General features: G+C 49.6%; 1 protein-coding gene across 1 annotated transcript; it reads left to right on the top strand.

Moving 5' to 3' along the window:
• Positions 1-1,649: 1,649 nt before the first annotated feature.
• LOC120697567 (probable cellulose synthase A catalytic subunit 1 [UDP-forming]) lies at positions 1,650-8,082 on the top strand. Its single transcript, XM_039980839.1, has 14 exons — positions 1,650-1,970; positions 2,723-2,918; positions 3,132-3,322; positions 3,410-3,494; positions 3,585-3,774; positions 4,015-4,281; positions 4,385-4,730; positions 4,815-4,952; positions 5,039-5,164; positions 5,252-5,464; positions 5,545-5,803; positions 5,981-6,177; positions 6,303-6,653; positions 7,123-8,082. Exons 1-14 carry the CDS (start codon positions 1,884-1,886, stop codon positions 7,708-7,710), a joined length of 3,234 nt encoding a protein of 1,077 aa, XP_039836773.1. The 5' UTR covers positions 1,650-1,883; the 3' UTR covers positions 7,711-8,082.
• Positions 8,083-13,128: the final 5,046 nt, after the last annotated feature.

Genomic DNA, 13,128 nt, shown 5'->3' with positions numbered 1-13,128 from the left:
GCTCTGGAGGGCCTCTCTGCAGCTCTGCTCTGTCATCTGAATATTCCCTCACGTTCCATTCTAAAAATCTCGCCGTGCCACCGGCGCATCCGCGCATGTGACCACTAATTGTTTAGTGGTGGTGGATGCCGCTCCAAATCCAGCGAAGCATCCACCGGATCTACACATACACACACACACACTAACCTGATGCTTAAGCTTCACTAAGCTGAACGGTAATGAAAGAGCCGCTCCACGTCAGGCTCGTCAGCTACGGTAACTCCCTGCTCTACGTCAATTTGGGTGTTTGGTGAGGTGTGATTCTCACTGGACGAGCTTTAGTGCACACATTCTCTGACTCGGCACGAAATTTAGCAGCAAAAAAAAACTTTGCCAACGGTTGATCGGTAGCATCAGTTTTTCTTTTTCATGAGTTTAGGTGCCATAACAAACAAGTAACTATCAGACAGTACTATCACGACAGAACCACGGAGTGTTCCGTCAAACCCAATCACAGAAAAGAAAGAGAGCAACAATAAAAAAAGGAGGTCACCGACGGCCGGGAAAGCTGCGCCCCAACTGCCATTACTGGGACAGGAACGGATTACCGGACAAGTTTAATGCAAAGCACGAGCCAGCAAGTTGACAATACTCTTGGCAGTAGGAGTATGTTCGCTTTTCTTTTCCCGGCTTATTTCGGCTTGTTTTGGCTTATTTCTTCCCATATAATACTATTAAATCAGTCGAAATCAGCCGGCTTTTAAATCAGCCGAACAGCCCCATATGCTCGAGTGGCAACAGCTGAACAGCAGCACTGCACTGTCTGCAGCTCAGTCACACGGGAGGGACGGCGATTTCCCAGAAACCCCCTCCGGCTTCCTGCTTCACGTGTCCCTTCGGCCTCACGCAGACAGGAATGCTGCGCTTGCTTGTTGGGGCGACCATGCTTGTTCGGCCTCACACTGTAGGAATTTCTACCTCACACATCGTTTCCTGTCGGTGGATGAAATGAGAAAGTGTTGTCCGCCAGGAGTGTTTGGTAGTCTGAGCATTTCCAGTTGCACAGGGATCTAATCGTTTCAAAGGAAGGGGACAAAACCAGTGATGCTCCTCAAGCTAGTCAAGCTAGGGGAAAAAAAATACAAGTCACTGTCAAGAGATGGTTTGGCCAATTGGTTTCCTATGCAGACGTGTAGTCATAACTCATACTGGCTTCAGAAAATGGAACAAAAAACTGCAGCCTCCATTTGGAATTTGAGAATTACAGACAAACTATAAAAACAAATTGTGATTTGTTTCCTATAATGTACTACGGAGCTGGTGCTTTGGCCATAAACGAGCACCAGTGACAAAATCAAGCCTGTGATTGATTTCAACCGTGATCTCTCTCCATCTACCAATCACACACCCATGATCATGCGGCCGATGCCAGCTCCCACGGAACACGCATGGTGCACATGGCCGTCTCCTCCCCGTTTTTTCCACTAAAAGAGAAAAATCCCCTCAAAAAAACAATACTAATCACCGGCAGGTAGGAGGGCAGTTCTGTCCACCGACGAGAGGCCCTCCTCCGGGAACAGTAAAATCACCGGCAGGTGTGAGGGCAATTCGGTCCACCGATGAGGCCGCCGACAGACCGACCCGCTGCAGCCTGTGGGAGAGGAGGCTCCCCACCAACTCAACTAAAACTAACCCAGCGAGCCGGGGTGGTATGTAACGGAAGGTGTGGAGAGGAAGGAAGCAGAGGCGGCAGCGGCAGCGGCAGCAGCACTGCGGCATTGCAGCGAGCGCGGGAGAGGGGGTCTGGGCATGGTGGTGGCCGCCGCCGCCGCTCGGATCTAGTGGAGGCCGATCGGTCTCCGCCCGCGCCTCGTTCGCTGCCGGTGAGGAGGGGAGCGCCGGAGATGGCGGCCAACAAGGGGATGGTGGCGGGCTCGCACAAGCGCAACGAGTTCGTCATGATCCAGCACGACGGCGACGCGCCCGCCGCGGTACGTGCGCCCTCCCTCCCCCCGACTGCGCCCTCGCTCCTTCGGGTTCTGTTTGCGACGGCTTCATGCCGTGCGCGTGTCGGTGGATCTGGGTCGCGGGGGTTGGTTCACAGGTGTGACGCTCGGGGTTCGCCCCAATGATTTAAGGTTTTTGCTACAGTATTTTATGTGTGATTAGTTGCTCTTGGGGGGGGGGGGGGGGGGGGGGAGGGGGGCTGGAGCCCCCCAGCCCCCCCTGTAGATCCGCCGCTGGTTTCCCCTGCTCATTGTGGGGATGCTTCCGTAGCCACTAGATCACAGCTTGTCCTCACTGCAATTTCAGAAATGTTCGAGCGCGGTGGACAATCGGGCTTCACATGGCAAATTGCCAGTTGGGTAGTGCCATAGTGGTCGAGGCTCACTGCATCCGAGATCTATCGGAATGCAGCCTCGGGTTGTTTAGATCCTGTGTTTACCTAGTAATCTGTGCCCTCGATCGTTCCACCGACGATGAATTAGATCCTTGTTTGGCCTGCTGTAACGTGCCTTAGTGACTGCACAACCATGTGATTAGTTTGTCTTCTCCGATTGGTGCCGCCCTTTCGGGCATTTGGTTCTTAGCCTGACTTGAAGCCGAGAATACAGTTGATCACCGACTGATTTTCAGTCTGTGGTGGCTCCTTGGTGGAGTGCCTGAGAGAATACTGTGTATTTTTAACACGTGTATTTCTGTTTGGATGTGTGCTGACTGTATTGTTCTCTTGCGAATGTAGGCTAAGCCGGCGAAAAGCGTGAATGGGCAGGTCTGCCAGATTTGTGGTGACACTGTTGGTGTTTCAGCCACTGGTGATGTCTTTGTTGCCTGCAATGAGTGTGCCTTCCCTGTCTGCCGCCCTTGCTATGAGTACGAGCGCAAGGAGGGGAACCAGTGCTGCCCTCAGTGCAAGACTAGATACAAGAGACAGAAAGGTCGGTTTCTGTAAGACTTCTTTGAGTTCGTATAGCCTGTATGATAATACTATCAGGGAGTCCACATCATTTGCTTACTTTATGCGAACAAAAAGGCTGCAGTGTAGTGGTCATCCCTTATGATGTTGACAACTAAGACTAAGCCTTCTTATCCATTTGATTCTCAACAACAACAGTTGACGAATTCTTCTTACTCTCTTGGATGAAATTCAGGTAGCCCTCGAGTTCACGGTGATGAGGAGGAAGAAGATGTTGATGACATTGACAATGAATTCAACTACGAGCAAGGCAATGGGAAAGGACCAGGGTGGCAGCTGCATGGTCAGGGAGATGATGCTGATCTTTCTTCATCTGCTCGCCATGAGCCGCATCATCGAATTCCCCGCTTGACAAGTGGGCAGCAGGTATAATATATGCCATTATGTTCATTTATCAATGTTAATTTATGGATATGTGCTCTTACAACTATCATATTGATAATATTTCTTCAGATGTCTGGAGAGATCCCTGATGCTTCCCCTGACCGTCATTCTATCCGCAGTCCAACATCAAGCTATGTTGATCCAAGCGTCCCAGGTATTCTGTCATACATCACAAATCACTGCTTTTGCAGATTTATCTGCATTATAGTTGGGAAGCATTAATATTTCTTTACTGTGGTTTCAGTTCCCGTGAGGATTGTGGATCCCTCGAAGGACTTGAATTCCTATGGGCTTAATAGTGTTGACTGGAAGGAAAGAGTTGAGAGCTGGAGGGTTAAACAGGATAAAAATATGATGCAAGTGACTAATAAATATCCAGAAGCTAGAGGAGGAGACATTGAGGGAACTGGCTCAAATGGTGAAGATATGCAAATGTATAAACTACCTTCCTTTGCCTATGTTATTATACTTCCTATAGTGCATTAGATTTAGGTTTGCATGATATAAGTTCACATTGGATACTGGAACTTGGATTTCTTGGGATGAATTAACGGGGGGTATGTTATACAAGCTTACACTGAAGAGGACTCACAGGGGTATTAAAGTGCCCATTCATGTTTATTGTAGATTGTTCTTCAAAATAACTGAGGTATCTGTAATTTTCTTTGTGGCAGGGTTGATGATGCACGGCTACCTCTGAGCCGTATTGTGCCGATTCCCGCAAACCAGCTCAACCTTTACCGGATAGTGATCATTCTCCGGCTTATCATCCTGTGCTTCTTCTTCCAGTATCGTGTCACTCATCCAGTGCGTGATGCTTATGGATTGTGGCTAGTATCTGTTATCTGTGAGGTTTGGTTTGCCTTGTCTTGGCTTCTTGATCAGTTCCCAAAATGGCATCCAATCAACCGTGAGACATACCTTGACAGGCTTGCATTGAGGTAAGCTGCGACATTGGTGCACATTTCTTCAAGATTTTGGGTACTGAATTGCTCCTTTGTGTTGACATTTTGTGTGTTGATATGCCTAATTCTAATATTGCAGGTATGATAGAGAGGGAGAGCCATCACAGCTGGCTCCCATCGATGTCTTTGTCAGTACAGTGGATCCATTGAAGGAACCTCCATTGATCACAGCCAATACTGTTTTGTCCATTCTTGCTGTGGATTATCCTGTTGACAAAGTGTCATGCTATGTTTCTGATGATGGTTCAGCTATGTTGACTTTTGAGGCTCTCTCAGAAACTGCGGAATTTGCTAGGAAGTGGGTTCCCTTCTGCAAAAAGCACAACATTGAACCGAGAGCTCCTGAATTTTACTTTGCTCAAAAAATAGATTACCTAAAGGACAAAATCCAACCTTCATTTGTTAAGGAAAGGCGAGCAATGAAGGTAAGCTATAAATCTCAAACTTACACTGCTGTACTGTTGCTGCACCTTTTGCTTAGGTTATAACTTTGGTATGCTTTGTTTCAGAGAGAGTATGAAGAATTCAAAGTAAGAATCAATGCCCTTGTTGCCAAAGCACAGAAAGTGCCTGAAGAGGGTTGGACCATGGCTGATGGAACTGCTTGGCCTGGGAATAATACAAGGGATCATCCTGGCATGATTCAGGTGCCCTTTACTTAAATGAAGCCATTTCTTTAAAAAAAATGAATGAAACTTGGATCTTATTGAACTTGCTCTACGTGGAAAATCAGGTGTTCCTGGGGCACAGTGGTGGGCTTGACACTGATGGAAATGAGTTACCCCGCCTTGTCTATGTCTCTCGTGAAAAGAGACCAGGCTTCCAGCATCACAAGAAGGCTGGTGCAATGAATGCACTGGTATGTTTATGTTCCGTGAATTCTCTTCTGCCCCATGCACTGTATTCTATATTCTGTGCTAATTATACCCCTTTTGCTGGTGGGCAGATTCGTGTGTCTGCTGTGCTAACAAATGGTGCCTATCTTCTCAATGTGGATTGTGACCATTATTTCAACAGCAGCAAAGCTCTTAGAGAAGCAATGTGCTTCATGATGGATCCTGCACTAGGAAGGAAAACTTGTTACGTACAGTTTCCACAAAGATTCGATGGCATTGACTTGCATGATCGATATGCTAATCGCAACATAGTTTTCTTTGATGTAAGTCTGACAGAGTAGTGGTGCCTCTGTAAACCATCGAAACCAAAATTTCATAGCTCACATAATATTTGTTTTTGCAGATCAACATGAAAGGTCTAGATGGCATCCAGGGTCCAGTTTATGTGGGAACAGGATGCTGTTTCAATAGGCAGGCTTTGTACGGCTATGATCCTGTATTGACCGAAGCCGATCTGGAACCTAACATTGTTGTTAAGAGCTGCTGTGGTAGAAGAAAGAAGAAGAACAAGAGTTACATGGATAGCCAAAGCCGTATTATGAAGAGAACAGAATCTTCGGCTCCCATCTTCAACATGGAAGACATCGAAGAGGGTATTGAAGGTGCTTGCTTGCTGTTAAGCATTTCTTTTATCCTTAGAGATCTGAGAACAATAATTGCTTATATTGCATTATAAACATGCTTCTCTTGGTCTGATTTTTTAACCATAAAAGAACAAAAGAATGTTAACTACTCAAGTTGCCTACCTCCTACTGATCTTACTTTTGGACTCCTATTAGGTTATGAGGATGAAAGGTCAGTGCTTATGTCCCAGAGGAAATTGGAGAAACGCTTTGGCCAGTCCCCAATTTTCATTGCATCCACCTTTATGACTCAAGGTGGCATACCACCTTCAACAAACCCAGCATCTCTACTAAAGGAAGCTATTCATGTCATCAGCTGTGGGTATGAGGACAAAACTGAATGGGGCAAAGAGGTTAGTGTGGCAAGCAAAGTTTCCCTCTTTCTTTTGTTTATAGATTTGTTTAACTTCGTATCATGGCATAGAATCTCTTTTCCCATTCCAGGACTCAGAACATGATTTTCCTTTTTATGTTTCAGATTGGCTGGATCTATGGTTCAGTTACTGAGGATATTTTGACTGGGTTTAAAATGCACGCAAGAGGCTGGCAGTCAATCTACTGCATGCCACCAAGGCCTTGTTTCAAGGGTTCTGCACCAATCAATCTTTCTGATCGTCTTAATCAGGTGCTCCGTTGGGCTCTTGGGTCAGTTGAAATTCTGCTTAGCAGACATTGTCCTATCTGGTATGGCTACAATGGGCGGTTGAAGCTTCTGGAGAGGCTGGCTTACATCAACACCATCGTTTATCCAATCACATCCATTCCACTTATCGCCTATTGTGTGCTTCCTGCTATCTGTCTCCTTACCAATAAATTTATCATTCCTGAGGTTAGTCACAAGATATCCTCTTGACTTCCTTGCTCTGTTCAATATTTTTAGGTATCATTTCTGCTGTTCTCATTATTGCTTTTTCTACCATATTAAGCTTTAACCTGTGTAGCTGTTATCACATTGAACTGAACTAACAAATAGTACAAGTGCGCAACATTTAGCCATAACAAGTACTTCCTCTGTCCTTAAATATATGACGTTTAAGACAAGCTAATTAGTTAACGTCACATACATAAGAATGGATGGGATGTAGTTCTTGTTTCCCCTTTGCATTTTTCTTCTTACTCAATAGTCAATTATTTTGAAGTACCTCACTTGTGAGGTTGATGGATGCAACCAAACAACAGGCTGTCACAAGTTCAAGTTCAGCAGCCTTTTTTTTTTGCTAAATTGTGCAGAAACCATTTCCATTGAGTATCATATGGTCAACTTTCTAATGTTCATATATTTTTTTGGTAATGTGCAGATCAGTAATTATGCTGGGATGTTCTTCATTCTTCTTTTCGCCTCCATTTTTGCTACTGGTATATTGGAGCTCAGATGGAGTGGTGTTGGCATTGAAGATTGGTGGAGAAATGAACAGTTTTGGGTTATTGGTGGCACCTCTGCCCATCTCTTCGCCGTGTTCCAGGGTCTGCTGAAAGTGTTGGCTGGGATCGATACCAACTTCACAGTTACCTCAAAGGCATCTGATGAAGATGGCGACTTTGCTGAGCTTTATGTGTTCAAGTGGACCAGTTTGCTCATCCCGCCAACCACTGTCCTTGTCATTAACCTGGTTGGAATGGTGGCAGGGATTTCATATGCCATTAACAGCGGCTACCAATCCTGGGGTCCGCTTTTTGGGAAGCTGTTCTTCTCAATCTGGGTGATCCTCCATCTCTACCCCTTCCTCAAGGGTCTCATGGGCAGGCAGAACCGCACACCAACCATTGTCATTGTCTGGTCCATTCTCCTTGCGTCCATCTTCTCTCTGTTGTGGGTGAAGATCGACCCTTTCATCTCCCCAACACAGAGAGCTGTTGCTTTGGGGCAATGCGGCGTGAACTGCTGATCAGGACTAGACCCCTCCCTGAAGAGGCTCAATCAGGATCTACCCCCTTCGTGTTGATAGCTGAGGAGGCTAGATGGGATTTTTTGTTGTAGATGAAGATGGATTGCATCTAAATTATGCCCCTGTTTATTAGCTTCTTCAGTGCTGGTGGCTCCTGCTGCGGACTAAATGAAAATGTGAAGCCTCCTTGCAGCGCCAAGCCAGCAGCGTAAATTGTGAATTTTGCGTTTGGTACACGTGGTGTTTATTGTTTTAGAGTAAATTACCATTTGTTTGAGGGAACACTGTTCACGCGAACTATACATTCTTTGGTTTGTGAGCAAACACTGTAATCTCTTATAGCACAACTATATAAGGAAGCTGTTGCATGAACTCTCTGTTGTTCCTTGTGCCCGGGAATATGGAGTCTTTTTTTTTAATATATATATATATATATATATATATATATATATATATATATATATATATATATATATATAGGCAGTTTCTCGTGTCAATGATATGCAGTGTGAAGGAGGAAATTGAACAGTCGGATAACATGGTTGCCACGTCCTCCCCATCCCATTGAGCCACATTCTAAGCCGTGGCAGAGTGCCAGTATTGCGGTGAAATTAAAGCAGGCTGTCGTCGTAAACAGTTCAGAGAAATTGCAGAAAGCTGCTTTCATTACCTTACCGGTTCCTCAGTTTTTTTTTAGCGAAGGAAGCAGGTGCTCTGCTTTTCATTATTGGGCTTGTTTGGCAGGGCTCCGGCTGCTTCAAAAACGACTCCGGCTCCAGTATTTTTAGCGGAGCGGCTTCTCTGGTGGAGCTGGAGTCGTTTTGTAAAATATTTGGCAAAATAGCTTCATTTTACTTTTTTAAATGGATTGAAGAGTTCAAGTGACCAATATACCTTTAGCTTAGCTATTTGACGTGTTTGTGCATCTATGTTTACACTAAGTTTACAATTCTAAATCATATGAAAATAAATAAATATCCATGACCGTGTTTTTATATTTTCTATTTTCCATCCTATTTCATTTTCCTATTTTTCTTTCCTCCTTATCCGTTCCACTATCCATCGGTCCAATCCATCCCTAGCCTCCCGGTGCTGCTGTTCTCGCAGCTTCCCACCACCTGACCCCAGCAGCAGCCTGTCGCGCCTCCAGCTCTTGCCGCTTGGAGCAGGAGCGCCAGGAGCAGCGCCCCGACCTCCTGCAGCCGCCCACCGCGCCTCGATCTCTCGCTGCCGCACGACCTCGATCTCCAGCAGTCGGCTGCCGGTCGCCACCTACCGCTGCTCGGTCTCGCGAGTGGAGCGCACAACGAGGGGGGGCACGCAGGAGACGAACCGGGGGGGGGGGGGGGTTAAAGATGGTAGACCTGCGGTGTGGAGCCGGACGGAGCTACGGAATCGTGGCTCCTCCTCCGTCTTTGGGCTCCAGAGAGCGGGTTTCCAGGGGCTCCTCCGACAGAGCCGCCTTCCCGCATCCCGTTTGGCAGGGCTCCGCGTGGAGCCGGAGCCGGAGCCTCTTTTGGAGGCCTGCCAAACATGGCCATAGTAGAAAGCAAGTTGGATGCTACAAACATGAGAGAGAAAAAAACTCTAGATAACTAAGTTACCGAAGGGTGTGCCCGTGTGGGGCTCATGATTCAAGCAATCAAAGCAATGTAATCAGTACCAGGAGCCCAGAATGTTAGCACTAGTATTTTCCAAAAAAAAAATGTTAGCACTTCGTTCTCAAAGGCAAGAGGTTTTGCCACAAAAAGGCAAAAAGTCTGAGACTGAAGACTGAACTGAACCCATAGGACAAGCTCACAAGAACTCTCAACACGCACAAGATAAAGACAAGTATAATTTGGAATTTAATCTTCCTAGCTCACGGGGTGCGAGTGCTTTGATCAGTTCCAAAGGCGGACATCAGTGCTATAACGCGGTAGCGCCCCGATCTGAATTCACCAAAGGCTCAGAGCCTGCTTATTCAGCAACTGAATAGCTGATGTCCAGCCGGACAGTGCAGAGCGTTTCTTCAGTGATAATGTGGCCTACGCGGCACCTGGAGTGGAGGCGAACATGGCGGCCGCGGCCCATCTGCATACGACGGCGCCACCATCGGCACCGCCCCACTTTTTTACTGCCTGCCTGTGACTGTGACGTCCACCATCGGCGTGTCCTCACCGGCTCGCCGTGCGACGTCGATCTGTTTCCGCAACCAGCGCCCGCGTCTTCAACAGGCCGGGCACAGAGCCGCGTCACGCCCCTGGCCGCGCGCGCGGCGAGGACTCCGAGAGGAAGAGCCGGGAGCCCGGGACGGAGGCCAGCGATGGGCTATTGGTCGTCACTCGTCAGCCGGCCGCCGACGCCGACGTCCCGGCGGAGCATTGTCCGCGCCCGTGTCCTCCATGCCGTCCCGCTGCGCCCGGCCAGCAGCAATGCAGCGTCCCCGTCGGCCCCCTTCGCCTCCATGGCTGGTCACATGCAGGATGGAAGGAAAGGCTCGCCGTGGGACGGCAGGATCCCAGGCGCGCGGACGGTATTTGTCTATTTGAGATGCCAACCGGGTGGACCCCTGGGTACTAAAAGCCGTCCGATGGGAAATGTGCGGTCCGGATTGGCGGATTAGGGGCCATGTCAAGAGCGTCTTCCCCGCGCGCGGCCCGGCAGCCGGCGGCCACGGTGGCTCGGCTGCTCGGAGAAGCGGCAACTTGCTCGCTTAAATTCGCCAGCGACGGCGGCCAGTGGTGGCGCGATCTCTGCAATGCAAGTAACGCCGCCAGCCATACCACGCGTGCCAGCGGCCCTAGCTGCTCCCGCGGCACGCTGCTGCTCGCCGAAGAGCCGCCGCATTCCGGCAATCCCGGCCTGCAGTTTCTCGAACTCTGCATCCCTCGCGTTGCCGCATGCGTTGGCCTGGTGAATTGGTTGGTTCTACTTCTGAATTTCGCGGACAGACCATCAGAGGCCAATCCAATCAACAATTCAGCGATCGATTAACTGAACATAGCAAAGATCCGTGCTGCACTGAACTGGACCTGCCATATGGTCAGGAATTCTACTTTCCTATTGACTAACAGACGGCATGAAAAATCAGTTCGGTCTTTCATCACAAAGAAAAATCAGTTCAGAATTCAGATCAATACAATCGTAGCAGGGATACAATAGTCATGATCCCAGGGATGGTCTCATGCTAGCCTCGGCTTGCCATTGCACTTGCAAAATCAGCCGATTCATGTTCCCTCACAAGTTTGGTCTCTTGAAGAAGTCTGACTGATATTTAGTACGCATTCATGTCATTTCTCTGAAGATACAAATCCTACTCACTCATGCTGTTTCTCTGAAGAATACAAATTGTATGTTCCTCTGCCATTTTCTCTTTCGCTGATCAGAGAAACCGTCCACCACGCATGGCCTCCGGTTGCTGATGCCGGCCGCAGCGCGCCGCGGAGCTCCGACTCGGAAACGAGGGTGACTGAGTGGCCTCCTGGCTGCGATTTGGGTTCGCCAGCACGGCACACGGCCAGACCTAAAAGTGTCGCCGGGCTCAACTCGTTTCGTTGCCTCCTGGCTGCGATTTGCGTTGCCGGCTGGCGCGCCAATTCCACCCGAGCAGCTTCTGGTCGAGGCGGCGCGTCCAGTGCGGGCGGCACCGGGACGTCTGCCTGGTCGCGCTCGCGCCACGGCTGGCCACCGTCCTGGCAAAGCGAGCAAGTCTTCAGCCGGCGCCCAGCAGAGCAGCTCGGCCTTGGGTCAGTGAGCCAGACAAGGCCACGAGGAAGAGAGACTCCTTCCGTACGCCGATCTGGGCCGCACAATATCGATCCGGTGGCTGGTAGATGCCCAGGGGGTGGACGGTATTTCAAATACCGTCCACCCTCGGTGTCCAATCCGCAGCTCGCCGGACCGGCGGCGCAGCACTCAGCAGGTCTCCTTAGCTTCTCCCCCCTCCGGTTTCGACACCTCGGAGTCATGGCGTCTTCGCATCTAGCCAGCGACACGCTAAGGGATCTACAGGGTGGGGGGGTGCCCGGTTCGGCGGGAGCGAACGGCATGCATGTGTGGCAGACGCATGGCGCGCCTAGAACAAGCTCTGCCGACTCGCCGGCGGTCGGCTCCTCCACGTCGCCCCGCCCCGCTGGAGAGAGTCACAGCCGTCTGAACATCTGGGCAGAGCCGGTCGCCGACGCCGGCGTCTCGGCAGAGCATTGTCGGCGCCCTGTTTCTGGCACATGCCGTCCCGTCGCGCCCGTCAAGGCGGCCAGCATCCCCGTCGGCCCCCCTCGCCCCCATGGCTAGTCAGATGCAAGATGGAAAGGCGCCCAGGTGTCTACGAGGAAAGGGGTGGAAGCTAGGGACCGCCTGAGTTCGGCGGCGCCCCGGCCGTGGGACGGCAGGACCCCAAACGCGGACGGTATTTGAGGTGCCGACCGGGTGGACGGTATTTCAAATACCGTCCACCCGTGGGTGCCTAAAAGCCGTCCGATTGGACATGTGCGGTCCGGATCTGCGGATTAGGGGCCATCTCAAGAGCGTCTTTCCCCGCAGGCGCGCGCGGCCCAGCAGCTGGTGCCCGTGGCGGTGGTCCGGCGGCTCGGCCGCTCGGGAGAAGCGGCAACTTGATCGCTTCAATTCGCCGGCGACGGCGGCCAGTGGTGGCGCGATCCCGATCAGACAGGTCCGTGATTCCGAGGCATGCTGCATCCGCTCGTGGTTCCGGCGAGGTTCGCTCGTCCCGGTGCCGCGCGCACTGGACGCGCGGCCGCCAGGACTGGAGGAGATCGGGAGCTGCGCGCGCTGGAACTGGCGCGTCAACAGCGAAAAGCATGTCCAGAACGCATCGCCGCGGCGGCGCTCTTGCGACTGTGAGGCAGGACGTTGTCGCGGAGGAGACCAATGCGGGCGTCGTTTGTCTGTTCTTGTCAGGTTGTCATCCGCGGGAGACTGCAGTAGGAAGCCAGCAGCAGCCTCTTGCTGGTTAGTGTGTAGAAATTTCATAACGCTGGTGATTTGTTGTAACAATGAATCTAACAATCATGCTGTAGCAGATGAAAATGTTACATATTCCTTGCTAATAAAGAAAAAAAATCTGAGAAAAAAATTAATGTAGGTTGCACTGAAGATACAAACGAGCCATCTATTATCTTAATACAATAGTGTTAAAAAAAACAACCACGTTCGCCGAGAGAGTCTAGAAATTTTCACGTTAATCTAAAAAAGAGAAGAATTTGCACCATTGAATTTTATGAAGATCTAACGATCCAGAATAGCCCAAAGAGTCCTAACGATCCAGAATAGCCCAAAGAGTCCTTGCCGAATACAATTAATAAGTAGCTGAATTTGGAAATAAAAATTAAACAAAAACTAGGAATCATATTCAGAATCTAACGATCCAGAATAGCCCAAAGAGTCCTTGCCGAATACAATTACTAAGTAGCTGAA

Source organism: Panicum virgatum, chromosome 3K, assembly GCF_016808335.1.
Source record: "Panicum virgatum strain AP13 chromosome 3K, P.virgatum_v5, whole genome shotgun sequence".
In the NCBI taxonomy this organism is placed as follows: domain Eukaryota; kingdom Viridiplantae; phylum Streptophyta; class Magnoliopsida; order Poales; family Poaceae; genus Panicum; species Panicum virgatum.
The sequence above is the reverse complement of the archived record's forward strand: the minus strand, read 5'-3'. Positions and strand labels throughout refer to the sequence as shown.

Bases quoted from the DNA above. Each gene is read 5' to 3' on its own strand.
- LOC120697567 (XM_039980839.1), top strand. From the start codon at position 1,884: ATGGCGGCCAACAAGGGGATGGTGGCGGGCTCGCACAAGCGCAACGAG. The intron at 3,775-4,014 runs GTATAAACTACC...TCTTTGTGGCAG, and splicing joins AATGGTGAAGATATGCAAAT to GGTTGATGATGCACGGCTAC. The intron at 6,178-6,302 runs GTTAGTGTGGCA...TTTATGTTTCAG, and splicing joins AAACTGAATGGGGCAAAGAG to ATTGGCTGGATCTATGGTTC.